The sequence below is a fragment of the Hypanus sabinus genome, chromosome 11, assembly GCF_030144855.1.
Source record: "Hypanus sabinus isolate sHypSab1 chromosome 11, sHypSab1.hap1, whole genome shotgun sequence".
Classification (NCBI taxonomy): Eukaryota; Metazoa; Chordata; class Chondrichthyes; order Myliobatiformes; family Dasyatidae; genus Hypanus; species Hypanus sabinus.
Window position 1 is genome coordinate 82,022,768 of NC_082716.1, and position 17,288 is coordinate 82,040,055.

Genomic DNA, 17,288 nt, shown 5'->3' on the forward strand with positions numbered 1-17,288 from the left:
TTTTATCCCATTTAGGCCAATTACACTAAGGCAGCTCCGTCAATATTGGGAAGGTTAAGATCACCCATTATCGCTTTACATCTTACTGGTTTACACATTTGGTTTTGCAAATCATGCTGGCTATAGTGCAATCCTAAAGTGATTGCCCCTTTTTTATTTCTACACATACAGCTACATGTGTCAATGCTTCTAGGGTATTCACCGCAATACTGCCAGAATATCACAATCCCATGTACTGATGCACATTCTCAGCCCATCTGTCTTACAAGAAGACCCAACACTCTTGCATTAGAGTCATGCAGTTACGCTTCCCCACTCAGCACTGGCTTTTCTGCACTCTAGAGTTGCCTGCTTCATTTGCTACACATGCTTCACTCTCCATTAGACTACAGGACATAGGAGCAGAATTAGGCCCCGCAGCCCACATGCTCCTCCATTCCATCATGGCTGTTATTATCTCTCTCGATTCCATTCTCTTGTCTTATTCCCATAACCTTTGATGCCCTGACTAATCAAGAAACTATAAACCTCTGCTTTAAATATACTCAATGACTTAGCCTCCACAGCCTCCTGTAGCAATGAATTCCATAGATTCACTACCCTCTGGCTAAAGAAATTCCTCCTCATCTGTATTCCAAAGGCCACTATTTTGAGGCTGGGCCCTCTGCTCCTAGACTCACCAACTGTAAGAAGCACCCTCTCCACATCCACTCTATCTAGGCCATTCAATATTCAATAGGTTTCAATTAAATCCCCCCTCATCATCTTCAAAACACCATTGAGTACAAGCCCAGAGCCATCAAATGCTCCTCATATGTCAACCCTTCACTCCCAGAATCATTCTCGTGAACCTCCCCGGACCCTCTCCAATGCCAGAACATCTTTTCTTAGATAAGGGGCGCAAAGCTGCTCACAATGTTCGCAGTATGGTCTGAACAATGCCTTATGAAGCCTCAGCATGACATCCTTGCTCTTATATTGTAGTCCTCTCAAAATGAATGCTAACATTGCATTTGCCTTTTTTTTAAACCACAAATTCAAGCTGTACGATAACCTTTAGGGAATCCTGTACAAGGACTCCAAAGTCACTTTACACCTCTGGTTTTTGAAATATATTCCCGTTTAGACAATAGTTTGTTCCTTCTACCATGACTTCTCGGCACTATATTACATCTGCCACTTCTTTGTCCTTTCTCCCTATCTGTCTGAGCCCTTCTGCAGACACCCTGCTTCTTCAACACCTTCTGCCCTCCATCTTCCCAAAACCTCCTCCTTAGAGACAGCAGCTTCACTCATTTCTGTTCCCTGATGCTCTCAAATTTCTGGCATACAGTTAGTTTTTTTTACACGGTGAAGTCTGACGCAAAATACTCAAGTTTGTTTGCCATTTCCTTGTTCCCTCTCCAGCAGTCTGATATCCACTCTAACCACTCTTTTACTCTAAGCAGATTGAAAAATCTTTTGGAATCTTCTTTAATTTTATTGGCTAACATTCCTTCATTTTTATCTTTTCTCTCCTTAACGTTTGTTTTATTTGCCTTCTGTTGGTTTTTAAAGTCTTCCGAATTCTCTAACTTCCCATTAATTTTTGCTATATTGTATGCCCTCTCCTTTTCTTTTATGCTGTCTTTGACTTCCCTTGTCATCTACCCTTTAGAATACTTCTTCAACTTTCGGATATATCTATCTTGCACCTTCTGAATTGTCCCCAGAAACTCCTACCACTGTTCTGCCATCATCCCTGCTGGTGTATGCTTCCAATCAACTTTGGCCAGCTCCTCTGTAATGCCTCCCTTTACCCTACCATTACACTAATATATCTGACTTTGTCTTCTTCCTCTCAAACTGTAGTAAGGATCCTTTACCTTAAACTCCCAAATCGAATCCATACATAGCACCCAATCCAGAATTGCCTTTCCCGTAGTAGGCTCAATCACAACTTGCTCTAAAAGCCATCCCTTGGCATTCTATGAATTCCCTCTCTTGGGATCCAGCACCAATCTAAATGCATATTGAAATCTCCCATGATTATTGCATCATTGCCCTTTTTACATGGCTTTTCTATCTCCAGATGTAATTTGTAGCCCACATCCAGGCTACTATTTGTAGTCCTGTATGTAACTACCATCATGGTCTTTTTACCCTTCCAGTTTCTTAACTCTACCCATAAGATTTCTACATATTCCTGTCTTACCTCTTTCTAAGTGTTTGATTTCAATTTTTTACCAAAAAAATCATCCCAACCCCTGAGTCTACCTGACTGTCCTTCCAATACAGTGTGCATCCTTGGATGTTAAGCTGCTAACAATGATCTTCTTTTAGCCACAACTTAGTGATGCTCTCAAAATGCCTTCCCCACCACTGAGCACATCTACAAGGGTCGCTGTCGCAGGAAAGCAACATCCATCATCAAGAACACCCGCCATCCATGCCATGCGCTCCTCTTGCTGCTGCCTTCAGAAAGGAGATACAGGAGCCTCTGGACCCACACCACCATGTTCAGGAACAGTTATTACCCCTCAACCATCAGGTTCTTGAACCAGTGGGGATAACTTCACTCAAATTCACTCACCCCAACACTGAATTTTTCCCACAACCTATAAACTGACTTTCAAGGACCTTTCATCCCATATTCTTGACGTTTATTGCTTGCTTGCTGATTGATTTATTACGTTGTGTTTTTTCTTTCTGTACTTGCACAGTTTATAGTCTTTTGCACATTGTTAGTTTGTCCTTCTTGTTGTTTATGGTATTTCATTGATTCTTTTATGGTTCTTTGTATTTACTGTGAATGCTTATAAGAAAATGATTCTCAAGGTTGTTTATGGTGACAGGCATTTACTTTGATAATAATTTATTTTGAATTTTGAACATCTTTGTATTCTGAGGTTGAGCTCTCAGGTCCTGGACTTTCCCACTATTGTAAACATTGTCTCCATGTTCACTCCATCTAGGCCTTCCAATATGTGGTTGGTTTTAATGAGATCACCTATATATGACATAGGAATAGAATTAGACTATTTGGCCCATCGAATCTTCTTAGCCATTTGACTGTGGCTAATTTATTTTCCCTCCCTGCTACACTGTTACTGTTACAACTAAACAATTGGATTGTATTGGGTCAACAATCCCATGTTTCAAGGTCAGCACATTTCTTACGTCAAGGGCCAGTCTTCAGTTTCTATATATAAAATGCACCTAACATTTTTCAATCCACTTGGAGAGTTAAGGTTGTACTCTTATAAAACTACTCTTCAGCAGTGCAAAATCAAATCAAAAGTAAAGGTGGTACATATGAAATCTGTTTCTATTAAGTCACCCCCTCCCCATAGTTAGGCTGATACAGTATTCACCTCAAATTTCTCTCTCTACGCCTAACACAAATAACAGATGGGAAGCCACTAGCACTTCATCTAATTTCAATAACCTGCTTCAGAACACGATGGAATTGTCTTTCTTTCATCCAAGAAAGATTGCTTGTAAATGGTCCCCTGTTCTGTTCTGTCATGATTTAACAAAGACATAATTTCAACAAAAAGGACTGAATGTCACATTTAGAAGGACATTAATTCCAAAAAGCAGACAGATTTTATTTGAAAATACACATTAATCTCCCCTACATTTCATCAAATTCCAGATTATACCCAAAACCAATGTTAGATTGACTCCTGATAATGTCAAGCACAATTGGTGATAGCATTTTTTCACAATGCAGAATGTTAACCCTCTGTCATTAGTCACTTACTGAAGGATGAGAAGGGAACAGCACCAGTTGCCTTCTATATCCAAAAGATTCCATAACTAACTGATGATGTGTATTTTTAATATTTCAGGAAAGAGATCAGGATTTCAAAATCTCCCAGTTGAGGGGTTTGGGGTAAGAATAAAGCAGTGGGCTCTCCTCCCTGATTCAGACATCACCTGAAGCAAGTTTATTTTCTTTGACATATGATATGAAAGATGTTACCTTACAGCAGCAATACAGTGCAAAGAAATAACAATTATAAATTACAAAAAAAAGTGTGAAATATGGAATAAGAAGGTAGTGTTTCTGGACAATTCAGAAATTTGATGGTGGTGGGGAAGGAACTGTTTCTGAATCATTGATTGTGGAACATCAATTTCTGTACCTCCTTCCTGACGTTAGTACTGAGAGGAGAGCATGTCCTGAATGACGATTGTCCTAAGTGACAGATAGCTGCACTTCACCAGCTGTCCCAAGAACGTGACTACTACTTTAGACACACCAAAGGGGAAGCTTTATAGAGCAAAACTCTGTTAATCTGACAAACTTACAACTTCAGCGCTGCTGAATGAGCAGATTTTCTGGACTGTTGGGCACTAGTGCGTGATCGTTCCAACACACTTTAAGTTCCTTTTTCTATTTAAAGATGATACATAATAATATTTTAGTTAATCTGTTAAGTTTAAAGGGAGTGTGGGGTACATAACCATTGAAAGGTCTCACCCCTGTACAGTAAACAGGACAGTGCCACTTGGAAAGTCATCTGCTTCCTCATCCTGTCAAAAAGAAAACACGAAACATGTCTATGCCATGACTGACCAGACAATATCTGGTTCTGCAGCCAGACACCTTGATGTTCTCCCTCCTTGAAGGCCCACACCTCTGAAGTCTAATGGAGGCCAGTTGAATCTTACTTCCCCCCATTGACCCTTGTTCCCATTGCAAGCACACTCAGCTGTAACGGGCCATTACTGGGGGCTAGATCATCATATCTAAACCATGTACCTGACCTTACTTCCAATGCAAGTCTCCTGATGGCTGCCTTCTGATTTTTCTAATGGCTCAGATATAAAATACACAATGTAACAATCCCTTTGGGAGCAAAAACCCCAACAGTTTATTTCTCATGATTCTAGTACCCTAAGAAGCTAAGAGGCAGCTGGATTATTACAATAATGATCTGATATACATTGGTCGGATTGACCTAAACTGTGTGGTCATTAAATCTATAGCCTAGTCAATACAAATCCTAGTTTATTTTGGAGGCATGTGGACCATTGAATTGGCTCCAATATTTGGTCAACCATGGAATCAATACAATCCCAAATTTTAATCGCCTGTCTTAATTCTTTACTGTGTTGTATATGTTCCAAACAATTTTTTATTGATAACAGTCTGACACTACACATTATGAATTTAGACCAATTGATGAAGAATTATTTACAGGCAATGCAGTTACAGTTTTGGTAGTGGATTCTCTTTTCCTGTCCTCCTTCCCCTGTCTGTCTTATTTCTGACACAAGACCCACAACAATGTGGTTGATTCTTAAATGCCCTTGCATATCTTTCAGATCTTGGGTGACTAGAATGTGAATGAATAAAGGGTCAGGATTGGCTGTGATTTGCAATGGCTCAGGGAACAAAATTGGGTGTGGGGCAGTTAAAATGGAACATTATCATTATTACAAGGAATGGACCTGCTTTAGTACATTGTATGTTGCATAACAAAGTAATTCAAATCCCCCCAAACTGACATTCTCATCCTGATGGAAAGATAAATTTAATGTTGCTAGTCTCAAAATCCCCAATTAGAAGACCTCTGTGACATGCTGTATTGAAAGCTGTGTTGAACTTGTGGTGTTATACAGCTCCTGATGCCTTATTACTCAACTGTTTCATAAACGGCCACAGGGCCTTTAGCTGCACTGTTCAATAGCATAATGGGCAGGCACACAAGGGCAGCTGAGCTGGTGATCAGTAAATAATATTAATTAAGAACAGAGTAAGGACAGAGAAAACGTGTGCAGCACAGGAGGAAGTGAAAAGGCAACAGGGCTCTTCTTACCTCTCGGCCGATGTATGAGTTTTCCTCTTCAAAGATCAGTGCTAGGTACCGAACATCATTGACAGCAAAGAAGCTCTGAACCTCTGCCATACTGTATTTAGGGGAAGAGAAAATATACAGATGAGTAATTTCTTTCTGCATTAAGATGGTCTGAAGAAAATTAATGTTGCAAGATCATAGAAATTGGAAAGATACTAATCCAATTTGCCACAAATCATATAACCATATAACAATTACAGCACGGAAACAGGCCATCTCAGCCCTTCTAGTCCATGCAAATCATTAAATATTCTTTAGAAGAATCATACTGGAGACCAAAAATGCACTTAAAATTCCCAGTGTGTTCTTAACAGGGTTTTGTGGAGGTATGCAAGGCATATTTAAATCTCTGGCTAAGATAGTCAATATCCGTGGGGTATTGGTTCCGGGACCCCTCGTGGACACCAAAATTCGCAGATACGCAAGTCCCTTATTCAACCTGCCTCAATACCATGGACCTTAGGACCCAGCGGAACCTCAGCCCTTATTTAACCTGTTGCAGTGCAGTGGACATTAGGACCTGGCGCCAGAGCTCTGAATGCGCAGTGTTTCTGTTCACAAAAATAATCATTATTGAAAATAAAGTGGAAATAATAAAGCAATCGGACAAAGGTGAAATGCCATCGGTCATTGGAAAAGCGTTAGGCTACGTCACTCAACGATCGGAACAATTTTAAAGGATAAAGTGAGAAAGGCTCTACCCGAACGAAAGCTACAATTATTACTAAGCAACACAGTGGTTTAATTATTGGGTTTTGGGTTTTTGATCCTCCACATCAACCCGGCACGGTGGAAAGCGCACTCGGGAGCGATCTGTCCCGAGTCCCGAGAACTTCCGTTCCCGAGCTCGGCACTGAAACATACGTTCTTAAGTGTTTTATATGCATAGAAAGATAAAATATATACTACATACTAAGACAAACGTTTGACTAACTGACGCAAAATAATACCGATGTACCTATTCCAACTTACTTAGTAAGAGAGCTTCTGATTTTTTTCGATCCCGATCCACGATAACCCACTCACATCCTCCCGTATACTTTAAATCATCTCTAGATTACTTATAATACCTAATACAACGTAAATGCTATGTAAAATGGTTGTTATACTGCATTGTTTAGGGAATAATGACAAGAAAAAAAAGTCTGTACATGATCAAACAACAAGTGCTGGAAGAGCACTTCCGGGTTTTCCTGATTGGTTGAATTCGCACATGTGGAATCTGTGGATAAGGAGGGCTGACTGTACTTACCTTGTTAACAGCTTGCCACTGTTGCTTTTATCATGTACTTGCTAAGTGGCATTTATAAGCCAGTCACTGGATATATTTAAATAATTCCATGCTCCACAATCCACAGAAGGACATTCACATACTGAGAAAAATGTGGCAGATCCATTCCTGCTTCCCACACTAACCACCTTTCCAATTTCAGACAGTGGGATCTGTCAAAGTTGGGTTAGGTCAGTTGCGTGGGCCCAGTGATTCATTGATCTCTGGGTGGGGAAGTTTCTCCTGTTCTTTGGATTGAATAGCCATCTCTTAGTTTAATGTGATTACAGGTTCTAGACATCTCACTTAAAGAGAAAGCATTATTGATATTCACTGTCCGGGCCTGGATGCCTTCTTTTTGCTAAGCTCAGCTTTCTATCGCTGCGGCTGTGAGCTTCTAAAGATAAAAGAGTTGTTTTCCAGTAAGTTAAACATCAAATCAATATTCTTTGCACAGTTTCTTGTCATAAAGGGGAGCCAGTCCTCAATTATTAATGCAAATAGCAAGTAATAATCAGTATGAAGTTAAAAGGGCAGCTTTGCAAACAAACAGCACTGTCTATAGAGCACATGCTGCTGACCCACAGACCGGGCTAGGTGCTCAAGAGATGCAGTGCAAAACAATGGGGTTATGTTAACTGGCTTGCATCAAACCAGACATTGGTTAAATTATATAGTACAAGGAAGCTTGTCGGTGAGAGTGATACTATTACTAAGGACATCAACCAGCTGATCTATGAATAGTTGGAAGGTTTCTGTGCTCAGTGTCAGCATTCACAGCATTAATTGTGCGGTCTGGGATATCTGTTCCCAGAAGCACTTAGACCATCTCTGTGAAAAGTTACCTCAAAAATGTCAAACATCCGTGTGAAGCCATCCCTGGCAAAAGAGTAGTCAGGCCTGTTAGGAATGTTCAAGAACAACACACGGGGTGATCTGGAATCAATTCCTTTGCTTTTAATTTCTGTAACAGATGACTCATTCATCTTCAACTCGTTGGAATGCCTTTTAGGCTTACAGGAATTGTACCCATGTTTCGGAAATCATTTGTGTTTTAGAAATCATTTTTAATTTGTAAATCTTTTATAAGATAGAGATCTGATCTGAGATTTAAATGTGTTTTAAGAAGTTTATCTAAATTTCAATGTGTATCACTAAAAACAAATAAACTGTGTTCAAACTGCTTTGTTGGCTGGAATTACTTCCTCATTGGTAGAGAGGAGGGACCCACCACTCAAACAGTGGAGCTTGGCACTAAAATTGCCATTAACAGGGAAGCAAAGTATTTTATTTGTTTTTAATTTATTGAGATACAGTGCGGAATAGGCCCTTCTGGCCCTTTGAGCAGTGCCACCACACAACCTCCAGCTTAACCCTAATCTAATCACAGAACAATTTACAATGACCAATTAATCTACTGAACACTATGTCTTTGGGATGTGGAGAAAACTGAAGCACTAGAACTAGTCTTCAAAAAAATATGTAGCTATAGCACATCCTCCCTTTAGTGATGGTACTCATAGCTATCTGTAGTGGATAGGGCTTAAAAACTTTGAGTTTAAAACTTCAGTCAACACACCCAGTACCATCACAAAGCAACTACACAAGCTCCACATAAGACTTATCAGTTTTAGCAGACAATAGGCTAGAATCAATGTTAGTTCATGGAAGGCAAAGGTCCAAACATTTCCCTGTTATTCATACATGCCTTTATTATCACCATTCTTTTCTTAAGTTCTGTCCTTAAGCAAAGAGAGGGTGTATTGACGGCACCTAACCAACAGATATAAAAGAGCTGAAACTTCTTTACTGGATTTATAATGAGACACAACCACCTTCAAATCATGTTAGAGGAAGATGTATTTGCTATCTGACACTTTCTTGAACTTTGACCCCAAAGAAGTGATCACCATTTATTAAAACATCAATCTCTGCTTCTTCATTCAGCAAAACCATTTAACATTATGAAAGCACAGACAAGCAAAAGTTTCTTTCAGAGTTCTGTAGCTGACATTCAATTCTCAAGCTATGATGTTATTAGGACAATGATAGATTGAAACTAATTTTGTTCACCACATTTTCTAAACATAAGAGCCATCTCTCACACCACTGCTCACAACACCAGTATTTCTTTGACTCAGAAGCCACACGTCACAAATAAACTTTATCAACTTGAATACATGAGCATTCTGAAAATAACTTCCCATACTTCAAGTCTGATGTAAACTCCTCACCTTCCCTCAAATAGGCCCTCCTTTCTTTCTTTGATGCCTGAGTGTCAGTATATTCTTAATTACTTTCCAAAGTTATCATGCTCTTTTGTAGAGCATTAAATTGATCCCCAAAACTTTGTTCCATTAAATAAGGAGCAAACTATCAAATGTACCTGATGCATAAAATACTATGCAAAGTTCTTATTCACAGATATATAACTATGGTGTCTAAGACTTTTGTAGTAATTTTATGTATTGTACTGTATGGCTGCTGCAAAAAAAATCATGACATGTGAGTGGTGATAACCCAGAGTATATGGGTCTCTATTGTGACCGAGAGTGGGAAGAAGCAGGGAGATGGTTGGGAAAAGGGGGAGGGAGAGGGGAATGAGCAGGAATCATCAGAGAGACATTCTATAATGATCACTAAACCAGTAGTTCACATACTTTGCCTTCCTGTTCTGTGGAAGTTCACCATTTACACATCCCAAAAGTAAAACAATCACCAGCTTGGCTAATCAAAACAATCTCTTCAGTTAATGTGCTCTACTGGTTTTTAACTCATAAAATTAAGGATTCTAAACACAGACATTCCAAACTGTTTCATTTATTTTCACTCACACAATTACCTCAGTTTTTAACAGCAGAACAGGCCCGAAAGACCCAAGTTTGGGGCATCATAAAATAATGCCTGGGTTAATGGAAGCAGTGGCACTATACCCTGTGCAGGTAGATTTAAACTCTCAGTTTGTCTTTGCTGAGGAGTATGAGGCTTGGATTTGAGGTTTGGTGAATAGTTATATTGCAAAGTTAAAATCAAAGTGTGTCATAGAGAAAGCTTCTGTATATTTGTTTGTGTTTGTTTTAATTTGTCTATTTGTAAATACTTTTTTTTCACCTGGCATTAAATAAAACCCTTTGCACTAATGTGCTGTTGCAGCTTACCATCTGTTTTCTTGTTGGGCATGCTTACCCAAACCTAACAGCGAGGTGTGACAACAATCCCATAATTTTAATTCAGAGTGTGCTTACCTGGTTGGTTCTAGTGGAGGACATGCTGGGGGCCACTCATTCTCGTTGTGTGCCTCCAGGTGATTAATAAAGTAATGACGCAGAAATGACACACTGCGCTCAGGACCTGCCGGGACAGATAGAGAGAGGAGTCAGACAAGTATTAGTAACTAAGGCATGATAATGACAGCCACCCAGGCACTTCAAAGGAACACAGTTTTAAGAATGGGACAACTGCTGGTTTCACAAACAAATGGGTTCTCTTGCTTTGCATCTACTTTATCAAAGATTGGCTAGGATTTTCCAGTGTGTGCACCATAGTTCCTCCATCTATGCCAACATAATGAGTTCAATAAAATGAATTGTGCTTGAAATAATTTTCCAAATTTTTTCCACAGCAATATCCCCCTTGGAAATTCAGCTGACTTGCATGGGTGTTTTATGTGAACTTGAGTATCAATACTAAATAGAGTATTGCATTTGTTGATACAAATGCGGGGGTGTCCATTTATAAAAACTGAGTGTGTAGGCACAGACCTAGGTAGATGACAGTGCCGCTTCTCCCTTCAAGTCTTCCTAAGGTTGCAGCCTGCAGTGTCCCAGTTAGAATTAGAACTTCACCACTTCCCATTTAGCTAGTTCTCAATGATTATATCCCATAAAGCATGCTGAAGATTCACAGTCAAATAGTTTCCTGTGTAGAACTGCAGAGATTTAAAAGCAAAGAGGTCTTATAAGGCTTTTGTCAGACCATATTTGGAGAACTGTGAGCAGTTTTGGGCCCTATATTCAAGAAAGGATGTGCTGGCATTGGAGAAGGCCTAGAAGAGATTTACAAGCATAATTACAGGACTGAAATGGTTAATGTATGAGTAGTGTTTGATTGGGTCTGGGCCTGTAGTCACTGGAGTTAGAAGAATGAGGTGGCATCTGATTGAAATGTACTGAATATTGAAAGGCCCAGATAGAGTGGACAAGGAGAGGATGTTTCCTATAGTGGGGGCATGTTGCAACTGAGAGCATAGCTTCAGACTAGAAAGGCGTCCCTTTAAAACACAGATTAGACGAACTTTGTTAGACAGAAGGTAGTCAATCTGTGAATTCTTTGCTACAGATTGCTGTGTAGGATAAGTAGTTGGGTATATTTAAAGCATAAGTGGGTATGTACTTAGTTATAAGGGTATCAAAGGTTATGGGGAGAAGGCAGAAGAATGGGGTTGAGAGGGAAAGTGAAACAGCCATGATCAAATGGGCCAAATGGCCTAATTCTGCTCCTATGTATTACTGTCCTATGGTCTTAACTAGAACACTCAGTGATTCAGGGACAGCTTCTTCCCCTGCTCCATAAAATTCCGAAATGGACATTGCACCCATGAACACTACATCACTTTTTTATCTTTCTTTCTTTCTCTTTCTTTCTCTCTTTCTTTCTCTTTCTTTCTCTCTTTCTTTCTCTTTCTTTCTCTCTTTCTTTCTTTCTTTCTTTCTTTCTGTATAAGGGTATATAAAGAAGCATTGTTTTTTGCACTGTTTTTACTCTATTTGATATACACACTGTAATTAATTTACCTTTTTTCTTCCCATATCATCATGTTTTGCACTGCTGCTAAGTTAACACAATTCATGACACATGCTGGTGATAATAAGCCTGTTTCTGATTCTGATAATGGGCTTGTGGTTGCATGCTGGGGTAAGAAGAGAACCTTCCAACAGGTCCCTGGTTCTTCCTGTGTAGGTCCACAGGACCCTGCTTTTGGGGCACAACAAGTTTACGTCTGACTGCCAGATAAACAGAGCCAGCATTCCTTTGATGCCAGTGTCTGATCTGCATTCACAGTAAATCAAGCAGATTTCATTTTAATGAACTTAATCCCTTGTCTGGAAGTGTGGAATTCTAAAAATTCTTGGCTCACATGTCCTTCATGCAAGATTCAGGGACAAGAAAGCAGGATTTAAGATTAGTTAATCATGTGTTACATTGTAATGGAAATTGCATTCTAGCCCCTTAAAAACAATAACCATCCTTCCTTCAGAAGACAGACTAATACCCCTTGGACTTGTCTTGAAGTTCTATACTATGCTACAATTAGCTCAGATGACAAGTCCTTCAGATGTCCCTGGATCGGAAAAAAGTGGGGATGCTGATTAATGTTTACTGACTTGACTTTTAATGTGTGTGCATGGCTAAGAAAGAATGCACGTCCCTTTCTGGATGTCCTGGCAACTCGACAATGCATGGAGACCTATCCTCCTTGCAGATTCAATGAGACCAGAGTGCAGGATCGGGATGTCCTCAAGAAATAGGAGACCAGTCTTTTCCTATTTCTTTCCCAATCATCTCCCATCATTTTCCCCTTTGCTTGAGATACAGGTGGTCTATTGCACTGGAGGCATACGTATATCATAATAAAGATCTGCAATTCCAGGAGAGGTCCCTGTATTGCTCACAGGATCAAGAAAACCAGTCATGCAAAGTCCTGACAATGACTGAAGTACTGAGGAGATCTTATAGAAACATATACAATTATGAGAGGGATGAATAAGATAAGAGACAGAAAAGTTGTTTCCATTGGTAGGTGAGACTAGAACTAGGGGACATAGCCTCAAGATTCGGGGGAGTAGATTTAGAATGGAGATGAGGAGGAACTGCTTTTCACAGAGAGTGGTAAATCTGTGGAGTTCTCTGCCTACTTAAGCAGTGGAGGCTACCTCAGTAAATATATTTAAGACAAGGTTGGATAGATTTGCATTGTTGGGTAATTAAGGGTTATGGGGAAACGGCAGGTAGGTGGGGATGAGTCCATTGCCAGATCAGTCATGATCTCATTGAAAGGCGGAGCAGGCTCGATGAGCCAGATGGCCTACTCCTGCTCCTATTTCTTATGTTCATGAGATTGGCTCATTTAGCAAATAAAGTTTGGTATAGTCGAACCACTCCCTCAGCAAACTTTACGGAGAGTCCAATCAGCAGCACTTCAAAATAAATATATTATGCCTCCAAATTAGAATACTCCACTGAGTAAATAACATTGCACCAATAATATCATGAACTAATTGCAGAACGAGCAGATGAATTGATTGAACACATCATTGGAAAGCTTGACCTAACCAGCAGAGGAACCACACTCTTTCAATAGCTTCATGCTTTATCCCTTTATCTCGGGACCTTTGGTTGTATTTGAATGTCTGTAAGATGTAGATTCAGTCAAGGTTTTAAGATTGTCCCAGTTATCCGGCAATCTTCCAGCTACTTTCACTATCTCTTAAGCAGGTTTCAAGAAAAAGCTGGTCAACTTATAGAACCATGCAGGACACAAGCAGGCCATTTGGCCCTCTGGTTCCCTGCTGAGAATTGTGTCTATTAAATGCTGATATCATTTTCTAGCAGTTACTTCGTAGCCTTCCAATGTGAGTTTCAATGATGAAAATCTGACCACGTTTCAAGTCCAAGTTAGTACCTATATAAATTCCAAAGCCATCACAGTTCACTTCTTCCCATTTCATAAAAGATAAAGAAACACTTGTTACAGTCTCAAGATGTTCCATGATGTTTTACTATGCACGAGCTCCTTTCTGAAGTACAGGCACTGTTGTGATGCAGGAAAAGTGGAAGCCAGTTGATACAAACGAAGATCCAAGATAAGCGATCAGATTATTTGGTTTGGTTAGCACCTAGTTACTTGCCCTGAACCCCTACCTTCCTTTCCTACATGTGTAGTCCTAATGGAGTATTGTACCCAAGAAGGCAGGTCTCTCAAAATACTGCACAATAATGACAGCCAAAGCTTTGCACTCCATTGCTTAAAGTGCAATTTGAACTCACAACCTTCTAATGTAAAGGATGAGTGAGAATTCTCATCTTATTTAAACATTTAAAAATTAAAATTTTAAATTAAAAATTAAATTAGTTGGAATTCTATTCTTTCCTTGCTTATAAAATCTACAATTTCCTACAGCTTCCATACTTAGAAAATCTACCTTGTTCACATTTTTTAACCAGTGACTCTGAACTGCTCTATGGGATTTGACATCTAACTTTAGGTTTGAATACTAAGTAATAGCTTTGTTTAGCATTGAAGATCTTTATCATTGCACAGTGGTGGGAGCAAAGTTTGGGAAGGGAAGAGGAAGGAAGTGGTTGAACAGAAACAATCCTGATCATACCATGCACCATACAACAGGATTACTGGGTGATGAAAAGTAAATACTTTCCCATTTCACCTCCTTGCTCTCAAAGTATGTGAATAGTCTCACCTATAGCTTCATCCAGTCAGATTATTTGCTGCAGATTAGGTATTGAACTTTCAAGCCACAATTCATATGACCATGCTCTTCATTTAGTCATCTATTCTAAATCAAACTTACGAGCAAATATTCTGCATTTTACAAAGGGGATCTCTAAACAGACTGTACAAGTCTTACAATAGATCAATGAAATAAGTGAATTACTGGAACAGCAGATCGCTACAATAGCCACACATCTCCTATGATCCACCCTCCTCTCCTATCAGATTCCTTTCCGTTCAGCCCTTTATCTTCCCTACCCACCTGGCTTCACCTATCACATTCTAACTATCCTCCTTCCGCCTCCTCCACCTTTGTATTCTGCTGTCTTCTCCCTTCCTTTCCACTCCTGAAGAAGAGTCTCTGCCCAAAACCTCTGCTGTTAATTCATTTCTGTAGATAACACCTGACCTGCTGAGTTCCTCCAGCATTTTGTGTTTGCTGCTATGAAGTTCTGGAGTCTGTTTTCCATTGACTTAATAGTTATCTGCTTTTGTTCTGTAAATAATTAAACCTAGCAACAATCCATCAAATCACAGTTTGAAATATTTTAACTCCCAGCTGTCCAAAGATGTTGGGTTAACACTACTTCAGATTTCCCTGATCTTATGTACAGGAATTTCTTCCTGTCATCAACCTTGTGTTCTCCTTTTAAAGTTAGGTCTTTATTTTCAACTTCATCCCACAGAGAGACTTGAGACATACATTCCCTTGAAGACACAGAGAATTGGGATGATTTCTGAACAGCCGATAATGTTCATTTCCCCGACATCAGTAACATGACACTTCAAACTTTTCTTTCGAATGTCTGATGATAATCTAGCAAGAATTTTTTTGTAATTTATTTTTTTATTGAAGTTCATCATCAAACAAACATTTCCATAAGATGTATTTCAGATACTGTACATATATTTCATATAGACAAGACAATAGGTGCAGAAGTAGACCATTCGGCCCTTCGAGCCTGCACCACCATTTTGAGATCCTGGCTGATCAATCACATATCACAAATCTCCACATAATAATTATCTGAGAAAGGAGATAATATAGAACGGAGAGGAGAGAAAGAACAATCAAAATAAGAAAACTATGTACAAAGTAGGGAGTTATCATTTTTAAAACATATTCATTGACTTGTGAGAATAAAATCAGGCCTATGAGGTGTTATGTAGTTAAACCATTTTTCCCAGTATGAATCAAATCGTTCAAACTTATGATTAACAGATTCTGCTATCTTCTCCATTTTGTAAATGTCCATTGTAATTTCCATCCATACATTTAAAGTTGGGCTCTCCTGTGATAAACAATTCCTAGTAAGGGTCTTTTTACCAGCCACCAGCAGTATATTCATTAAATATTTATCTCTTTTCAATACCAAGAATATTTTGAAAGATTAGGAGAACCCATCCCCACTTTATCCTTCACTTATTACCTGAAATCTACAAGCCATCAGATTCCTATAGTTTCTCACCAGCCACCCCAGGTGAATAGACATTCTACCATGTAATCTTCCCACTTTTAGGGATGAAGTGGCAATGTCCAGACTCTGTATGTGAGTGTATCATAGTTGGACAGGGATGCTGATGTCTTATCAAATGGTGGGATAAGGGCCATTAAGCAAGTTGGCTGTTCATGCTTCCAAACCACCTTAGAACTCCCTGCCTCAGTCAATCCTCAGGCACCTTGGAGAGGGATAGGAACAGACAAGTTAGGAAAGCTAATTGGAGTAAGGGGAAATAGGAAGCTATCGGGCAGGAACTTGGAAGCATAAATTGGGAACGGATGTTCTCAGGGAAATGTATGGAAAAAATGTGGCAAATGTTCAGAGAATGTTCGCGTGGAGTTGTGCATAGATATGTTCCAATGAGACAGGGAGAGGATGGTAGGGTACAGGAACCGTGGTGTACAAAGGCTGTTGTAAATCTAGTCAAGAAGAAAAGAAGAGCTTACGAAAGGTTCAAAAAGCTAGGTAAAGATCGAGATCTAGATGATTATAAGGCTAGCAGGAAGGAGCTTAAGAATGAAATTAGGAGAGCAAGAAGGGGCCAGGAGAAGGCCTTGGCAGATAGGATTAAGGAAAACCCCAAGTCATTGTACAAGTATGTGAAGAGCAAGAGGATGAGACTTCAGAGAATAAGGCCAACCAAGTATGACATTGGAAAAGTGTGCATGGAACCAGAGGAGATAGCAGAAGTACTTAATGAGCACTTTGCTTCAGCATTCACTATGGAAAAGGATCTTGGCAATTGTTAAGGATGACTTACAGTGGACTGAAAAGCTTAAGCATGCAGATATTAAGAAAGAGGATGTGCTGGAGCTTTTGGAAAGCATCAAGTTGGATAAGTCACTGGGACCGGACGAAATGTACGCCAGGCTACTGTGGGAGGTGAGGGGGGAGATTGCCGAGCCTCAGGCAATGATCTTTGCATCATCAATGTGGACAAGAGAGGTTCCAGAGGATTGGATGGTTGTGGATGTTGCTCCCTTATTCAAGAAAGGGAGTAGAGATAGCCCAGGAAATTATGGACCAGTGAGTCTTACTTCAGTGGTTGGTAAGTTGATGGAGAAGACCCTGAGAGGCAGGATTTATGAACATTTGAAGAGTCACAGTATGATTAGAAATAGTCAGCATGGCTTTGTCAGATGCAGGTTGTGCCTTAC

At 39.7% G+C, this 17,288-nt stretch overlaps 1 protein-coding gene across 1 annotated transcript in view; it reads right to left on the reverse strand.

Annotated features, from left to right (window-relative positions):
- The window catches only part of qsox1 (quiescin Q6 sulfhydryl oxidase 1), a 166,328-nt gene that overhangs the window by 69,833 nt on the left and 79,207 nt on the right, over window positions 1–17,288 (reverse strand). The window contains exons 4-5 of the mRNA XM_059984848.1: window positions 10,365–10,470; window positions 5,811–5,901 (exon numbers count right to left, since the gene is read on the reverse strand). Coding sequence (XP_059840831.1) covers window positions 5,811–5,901; window positions 10,365–10,470 — 197 coding nt within the window. The remainder of the gene's footprint in view (window positions 1–5,810; window positions 5,902–10,364; window positions 10,471–17,288) is intronic.